The 8,494-nt window shown below is 45.3% G+C and overlaps 1 protein-coding gene across 1 annotated transcript in view; it reads right to left on the bottom strand.

Annotated features, from left to right (window-relative positions):
- Positions 1-233: 233 nt before the first annotated feature.
- The window catches only part of LOC109998321 (axin-2-like), a 16,755-nt gene continuing 8,494 nt past the window's right edge, over positions 234-8,494 (bottom strand). Inside the window, 8 exon segments of the mRNA XM_065961784.1 lie at positions 234-2,138; positions 4,830-4,955; positions 5,458-5,562; positions 5,726-5,959; positions 6,054-6,203; positions 6,350-6,771; positions 7,333-7,403; positions 7,406-7,472. Of these exon segments, the coding sequence (XP_065817856.1) occupies positions 2,012-2,138; positions 4,830-4,955; positions 5,458-5,562; positions 5,726-5,959; positions 6,054-6,203; positions 6,350-6,771; positions 7,333-7,403; positions 7,406-7,472 (1,302 nt within the window). The 3' untranslated portion in view covers positions 234-2,011.

Raw genomic sequence — 8,494 nt, 5'->3', positions numbered from 1 at the left:
TAGACCAGCCGCTTTGTCAGAAACTTTAAGTGGTAAAAGACTCTAGTCTACCTTTGTAGCTTCTAAGTAACCTTCATAAATGACATTTCACGAATGATGATTTTCTCTTCTAATTGACCAAACATTCATATGAACATTAGCATGATAATCATGATGATATGAAAGAAAAAGGCAAACACAGTCATTATGGAACTCTTGAGATTTGTGAAATAAACAATTTCCAGCACAACAGCTTTCATTTGAAAAATATAAAACTTTAATAAAGGCTACATCTCTCAATAATTACAATAATTATAGGTCCATGTAAATCTTTAAATGAAACTCTTTATATAATGTATAATTTACAGTTTAGATAGAATGAAACAAAAAAAGGCTGTGGTGTAAAAACAAACAAAAACATGGTTACAGGATATTATTAAAAGCATAAAAATATCTTCTCAACATAAAACCCTTCTGAAAACCAAGGGATATATATTAAAACCCTGAAACAGGGTAGCACATGGTATGGCATCCATGTAGGCACAGGTGCTGTACTCAAAACACCAGCGACAGTGTGTGTGTGTGTGTGTGTGTGTTGTTTATGTGAGTGTGTGCATCACATGTGACAGTATCCATACTTCAGAATGCATAATTACAATGTATACAGGAGCTGTGCTATATACGATGTTAATGTAACTACATTCAAAGTAGCCATGGTTCTTCAATGATTTTTAAACTTGTTTTGTTTTTTTTGACACGCTAGCTGACTTCATTGAGAAGTCGTTCTCAGTGACCCAAACTGGTTCTTGTTAGCACAAGTTATTCTGGTGTGTGGGCTGTAAACACTACCATTATTAGATGGTACAACTTGTGCTTCAGGTCTCCTCTCTGTGTGCATCTGCAACTGTTTTTTTTACACCCCCCCCTTTACCCCCCATCCCCCCTGTGCAATGCCTGGTTTACAAACAAAGGCACAACAAAAAGATTGAGCTCTGTTGCCAGACTGAGGGAAAAAAAGAAAAGTCGGGGTAGACAATGAGGGAGAGGAAATACTAGTGTGACAAAGTTAACATTACAAACTATCAGCAGCATATAAGACTCAGATTGACCATTAGAGTAGTGGAGGGAGCACGCCTCGGACCAGACCCCTGCTAAGGTTGTTAGTTTGGGTCAGACGGGGCAACAAGGCTGTGGGAGGTGCTAGGCTAGTGTCACATCCTTTGTGTAAAAAGTAAAAAAACAAACAAAAACAAACAAACATCACCACTGTATTCTCCCAACATTCAAAGCAGCTTGCCCATTGGCTGGAAAGATGGGGTGGGGGGACACAGGTTTAAGAAGTCTAAGGTAGAGGACAGGGGGGGGGCTGTTTTTCAATAAATACTTGTTAAAAAAACTTTCAACTCATGACAAAAAACATCTAAATATATGATACATGTATGTATACATATATGCAGGTATGTATATGCACATGTTCAGACGTTTTTGTAATGATGTTGGAGTGTAAGAGCAGGTTGGTGTCGTTATTTTCTTCAGCGCCTGCTAGTCCGTCTCACTTGGCCCTGAAGGCCGATGTGGACGCACCGTCAGTCTCTCAATACATCACAACAAAACAGTCATCTACATCTTCAGTGGTTATATTCAAGAAGCGGCGGGGTCTTCCCCCTCCCCCACTGGCCTGCAATCATCATCATCATTCATGTATTGGTCTTTAAAAGTCTCTCATGCCATTCCCTTGTATTTCTAAGGCTGATTGGTTGATAAAAGTCAGGGAGAGGCGGCACCTCCTCTGTGTTCGGCATACTTCATTGGCTCGTCTTCCTTCAATCACTCCTTTTGTGCTGGATATATTAACTCTGTTTAGCTTAATATTAAGAAATACGAAAAAACAAAAAAATTAAAAACAATCAAAAAAAGTCCAGAGTGTTTTATCTTAATTATACAGAGTCTTTCGCTCAAGGTTTTTAGGGACAGTTTTAGCTTTGGGTTTGGGCGGGGAAGGGCATCGGTTGGTTGGCAGCAAACAGGCTTTTTAGTCCATCCTCTCCACCTTGCCCAGGACTTTGCCCTCATACATGGGCAACACGGTGGCATCCTCCCAAACTTCCTCAAACACTGCGCCGCACTCAAACTCATCACTGGCTTTCTTGAAGTAGTACCTGAGGAGGAAAAACAAAGAGAGAGGTCTGTGATTAGAGATGTTGGGTGTAGGTGTTACGTGAAAGAAAAAACTAAAAATTGAACCAAAACGAAACCTGACAGAGTGGCAGCAAGAGTGCATCTGATACATTTCATCGTGTTTTAAAAAAACGCTTTGAGGCACCTACGTGACTACTTCCATATACAGGCTCGTGCACAACTCCCTTTAGTCCAAATCAAACACAAACACGCGCACTCTGAGAGCCAGAAATGGATCCTGCTCAAAACAACTTAGTCATAGCCTTCAATGCCATCGCTGCACACTTCAAAGGCAGTGCCTGACTCCACATCACACCGCTGCACAAACAGAGCAGAACCCTCCGTTTAAACACTCCCTGTGATAATTCAAGCTGCTAGAAACAGTCTCTTTGTGTGAGTCTGTGTGTGTGTGCATGTGTGTGTGCGCATGTTCATCCATGTGTGCTCGTCTCCTCATCCACTTGTTTATCCTGACTGCTGGCCATTCTGCAGATGCCTATCTGTCCTGCAAGGTCTTATTAAAGTTGAAGGGTTAATTAGAGGCTGTCTTGAGCCCCCCCCCCCTGCCTCTCTCCTCAGCATTGCCCCCTCCCTCTCTTTGTCTCCATGGCTTCTAATTGGACTAGCTGTCAAATGAAGGGCCTTTCTGTCACACAGGTTGACATTCCAGGTGCCTTGGAGTCTGCCTGTGACTGCAAGAGCACACTGCTGCTTGTACATAAACATGCACATGCCTTATGTTTCTCTTTTAGACACACTGGCTGTCAAAGACACACACACACACACACACACACACACACACACACACACACACACACACACACACACACACACACACACACACACACACACACACACACACACACACACACACACACACACACACACACACACACACACACACACACACACACACACACACACACACTTTGGGCAACTCTCCGATCACCAGCAGAGAATAGAGGAAAAAAAGACGGAGTAGGAAGTGAAGAAAAACAGGGGGAAGCGGAGTGCAGGCCTTTCTTGGCTCTGTGAGCGGGTGTGATAGGTTGGAAGTTGGCCGAGCCAGAGGAGCTTTACCCTGGGGGGGGGGGGCTACAGCTCAGACGGTCTCCTGGAGGTCACAGGTCACCTAGCTAGCCCACTCTTCTCCTTCTCTCAAGCAGAGATAACTCCCAGGGTTAGCCCAGTTCCAGTGACTGTGAAGTCTCCTGGAGCTCCTAATGATTTCTCTTCTCTGCTTTAAACCCAGCAAAAGATCAGCAGGAGGGGATTTAATGATAAGCTTTGTAATGGAAAAATGTCTCATTTTGCCCATGTGTGCCTGTGTTCAGAATACAAAAAAATGGGAGAAAAGTGTTTTATGAGCTTAGAGTCATTCAAACAACACATGTAAGAAGGGGTGTACAAAAAAAGCGCACATACAGTTTTATTTTCCATGTTGATTGTAATTCCAAACAAATGGAGGAGGAGGACATTGTGTTATCCAGGCTACAACACTTTCTAAAAAGAGTATGCAGCGATGTGACGGGGGTGTAATGGCACTTCAGCAAAGCTTTTCTCTAAACCAACTTGGGTGGGGAATAGGCCATTCGATCTTCATAAGCGGAAACCAGAAAATTCAATTATAGTTCTCAGTTTTAATTGGCTGGATTTTTTTTTTCAGAGGAAAATGCCACATTTTCACTCACAAATAGTTCAAAGTCATCACTTTGTTTCAGAGAATGAGAGACAGAAGAACTCTTTCCACAGGAACATGTTTTATGTGGCAGGATTTTTCTCTCTCTCTCGCAACATCTGGCACCAATATCGTCTGGCAGAGCAGCGGCGTACCGTTCTCCACTGTAACGCTGCCATGTCCAAATTAACCAACTCCACACATTCTGCTGCCATTGAAGCCAGACGCTTCATCCCCACCTCCCCTCCCCCTTTTCTTTGCTTGCTGAAGAGTTATGGGATAGCAGGGGTGCAATGACTGTTTGCAGGCCTTCATCTCTCTTGCCCAACAAGCAGATGTGGCTGCAACCTAATGTTGATGTCATGGGCATGCAGGCTTTATGTCTTTTCAGTGGGATACAACCTACGCAGTCCTGGAGCAGTTACTTGATTTGGCAAGCCTGGACTTCCCGATATGAATGTTTTGAAACTAACTAGCCATTATTTGTCAAACTGCTTAATAAGATCCCCCCTCCCCATCATTCGATCCTGACAGGAGGTACTTTTGCTGTGTTAACTGCTATCAGACTTCAACAGAAGAAAGTGCAGGCGGCATCTGATTTTAATGCATGATGCAATAGTGTGGAGGAGGAATCTAAAGGCCTTGCAATGGTCTTTGTGCACAAAATAAAATGTCCCAGGCTTCAAAGCCATATTTATTAAGGCTGCCTTACCATGGAAATCAGTACCAGATGTTTGAAAAGATTTGCCCCAGACCCCCTCCCTTCCCCCTCCTCCTCCTCTCCCCTCTCTCTGGAAGCCATGAATACAGCGGATCAGCCCAGTTTCTCCTCAACTATTGGCCTCCAAAATGTAACACTCCCACTCAGCGGACAAGCTTATTCAAGCACAATGCAAAGACACAAACGGTTATTTACCTCTACTAATAGTCAGTAATATATCTATCTATGTTTTGGTTATTGTACTGTGATCTGTTGTCAGTGGTTCATATTTACCGGTAATTTCCTTTCTTGCTTAGCTGTTCCTTGAAATGTCCCAGGGTGAGGCAGTGGGTCTTCATCATGCTGCGATAAGGAATCTCCTCACCACAGAAGAAGTAGGTGACCACGAGCTCCTTCGACCTGAAAATGCAAAATGAAAATGCTTTTAACCAGCTGCACTCGGGGAAAAAGTAACAATTGAAAAAAGCACAACAGACTTGAAATCAAACACATAAAACTCTTTACCAACAAATGTATGAAGGGGGCCAATACATTTGAGGAACCAGAGGCTACTTTAAACATCTTTGTTGTGTTCCAGTGGTGAGTTTAGGGGATACATGTGGGAAGCTGGGATTTTTTGCATTAAAGCATGTTTAATCTTAAATGATTAAAAGGCTCGAGAAGAGGAGTTCAAAGACATAGCTATGCTGACTCACAAAGTCTCTTTTTTTTTTAAGAAGAGAGAGCAAGAAGATTTGTGAGGAAGTGGGTGAAAAACACAAAAAAAAGGGAATGCTAAAAAAAAACATCTATGTGTATGGGAAATGTATTCCGTGAGTTAGAGAGTGATATACAAAGACAGTTTGTATAAAGGGCTATGGAAACAAAGACAGGATCGTGCAGTAGAAGAAGTTAAACATACTCGTCTGTTTGGAGTCCAGGGCTGGCTATAGGGCTGCCTCCAGTGGGGAAGGCAGCTGCTGAATGGCTCCTGTCTCTCTGAAGGCTGCTGGCTGCAGTTAAATGCCTGTCAAAAATACCATCGATCAATGGCTAATTAATACCCACATTGATATGAAGAGGAATCACAGATCACCATAATATAGTATATTCTCATGTGTTAGACGGTCTATATGTATGTGTACTAGTATTTAGTATTGTATGTATTGAGTATGAGCAGGTTTACCTACCTTTGTTTCGGCGGCTTGGAGACCTCCTCTAGTCTGCGGCAGGCCTCCTCTAGCTGTGCCAGCGTGTTGGGTGGAGGCAGGGGTGGCATGGCTGGGTCCTGGATGAATGGGTGACCTGGGTGGTGGCCCCGGAGATGAGCCCCACTGCCGATGCCACCTCCGCCCCAAGAGGAGTGAGTCCGACTCGGCAGAGCTTTGGAGTCCAGTGGGGTGGACTTCTTAAGACCTTGAGTGCTGTTAGGATAACAAGAGAAACATGTACCATGAGCTGAGTCTGAATACAACAGTTTGGTACCAACAATGAGTTAATTGCTTCCCGGTAACATACCTGTGGGGCTTGTGCTTGCCCTGTCTCTCACTCTCAAGGATCCACTGCCAAACATTCTGAGAGCGGTCTGTGGCATCGAGGGGAAGGTGGGGCGAAGACACACCCTCATCTGTGGCCTTGACCGGCCGCCTGGACAAAGTGCTGCAGCGACTTTAAGGAAGACGTAAAGAGTGGAAGTTAGTACAAGAGGCAAAGACGTTTCAACACAGTAAATATAATAAGTAATCAGGCACTAATGACTAATGAACAATTCTGACTAGCAACTTTTTCCAGCACAACTCAAAAGTTACACTTACCCTGGGGTAAAGTCGGAATAATTGGCGCCCCCTGGAGGGCAGAGGCACTGCACGCGTTGGGCCGCTTCGGCCTCAATCTGCTCCTTGGTCTTAGGCCCAGCGTGATGATGGTGGATGTAGTGGTGGTGGATGTGCTTTGTGGATGGTCTGCCTGTCAGCAGAACCTTGGGGGCCCCAGGATAAGCACCAAAGAAGGGCCCGTGGCCAGAGGACACTGTTGCACCAGTCCGATCCGGTGAGCTCGAGCGTGGTGAGTGTCTAACAAAACCTGGTGACTGGCAGCCGGGTGTCTTCAAGACCCGGGATAGGTGCTCATCTAGGATAGCCTGGGGGTCTTCATCACATTGACTGCTTGACGGGAGCAGAGGGTGATTAAGGGGGGTGCTGCTTGTGAGGTCGCTGCTCTCCTCTCTTTCCTCCTCCTGTACGGACAAAAAGAAGAAGAGTTTAAGACCTGAACATACACTCACACATTGTCACATGTTGAAAGCAAGTCATGAAAGTTCTGTCTCAGCTTACAAAAAGTTATATCTATCTTCCTGTGAAGTCGGTGAGAGCAAACGGCTGGATAACTTGATTTGAGTTCTCTTTTTGCTCCACTGTTATCTTCACTAACAGGCTTTGGGTGCACTTCATCTATAATGCAGAGTGTGCCTGAGCTTCACAAAGAGACTGGTACCACACATACTCAGCAAACGTGCACCTTGGAGACTATCTAAGTGCTAACTATTTGAAGAAACTTCAATTGTGCCTAGAAACATAAGTTTGAAAGTTCCTCTTGATGAAGTCGTGGAGGACAGAGGAGGAAAAGGGAAATAGTTAAACCAAGACAGACTTTTCAAATCCCTTGGTCTTCCCTGTTCTTCGAAATACCAATGCTGCCATACAGGCATTTGGTGGCTGTGATACCATCATACAGAGTTCATTTTTATTTTACAGGTCTATTGTCCAAACTCTTTGGAAAGGTGTGGCTGAATCCGTACCTCCTGGATCTGCTGCAGCCTCTCCTCGAGCGAGCTCATGGTGTCCTGCTCTCTCTTCAGCTTCTCCAGTCGGCAATGAGCTGGGCAGCAAAGGCTGAGGGGTCAACGGGGGTCATCTCCTTAGGCAACCGGTGTGTCCTCTGCAGGTGAACAAGAGAGAAGAGGGATGCTTTAGTGAGCGTGAGTGTAACTAAGTAGTGTTTCTGACAGATGCAATATGTTGCATTAATCACACTGCCCTTGCCCTAATCCTGTCTTGTTCCAAAAAGCGTGCTACTCTTCCAAAAGCCCTAATCCAGATGCCCTTGCCCTCGAGCTAGACCTGAACCCTCTCCACCACCCGCCCCTCCAAAATCTTCTCATGCCCAGTGCCCTTGCAGTGCCAGGCTGCTGGGCGAGGGGAGAGAAAGGGGGTTGCAATGGCGGGGTAGCAGTTGGTCTCGCTCGGAGGGGAGGCCCCCTGCCTGCACCCTCTGTAGCCCGACCAAGCCATCAGCTAGGCAGCCTCTGAAGTCAGTACACTTCAAAGGGCCCTTGTCAAACATCAAACGCACACTAGGGGTGGGAGGGACACGCAGCTTTAAATCTCCGAATAAAGCCAGATATCGACAGAGAAGAGGAAAGGGGAAGAAAAAAAGGGAGAGGAGGACAAAATTAACAGCATGAAAAAAAGAAAGAAGATAGAGATGTGGCGGTGGTGAAGTGGCAATGGGAGCAGAGAGAGAGAGCGACAAAGAGAAGGAGGGAAAACAGGGAGGGAGAGGATAGAGGAGTCAAATACTGGGAAGATCTGAGGGGAAGTAGTAATTTATTTCCCGGCTGCATGCAGGGCAGCTCAGAGGTACTCTAGTCACATTATCCTCCTTTTTCTTTAACTATATGCGCCGACATCCTCTCTCTCCCTCTCTACTTTTTTGTTATTGGCACACTGGCTTTCTTGATTTTGATTCTTTTTTTTGTTGTTCCTCTCATCTCTTGTAGACACGATGAAGGGAAGAAGAAGAAAGGCAAGCAGAGCTGCTGGCAAAGGAGCGCCAGCCCTGCACGGGGCCCCCGCTGCCTGGGGCTGGTGCATCATGGGAGACAGAGCCATCTCCAAATCAGGAGGGAGACATTAAAGGAGTGCAAGTGGGAAAGGAAAAGAGAGAGAATGAGAGAGAGA

Source organism: Labrus bergylta, chromosome 1 (genome assembly GCF_963930695.1).
Source record: "Labrus bergylta chromosome 1, fLabBer1.1, whole genome shotgun sequence".
NCBI lineage: Eukaryota > Metazoa > Chordata > Actinopteri > Labriformes > Labridae > Labrus > Labrus bergylta.
Note: the sequence above shows the minus strand (reverse complement) of the source record. Positions and strands in the feature narration are given on the sequence as shown.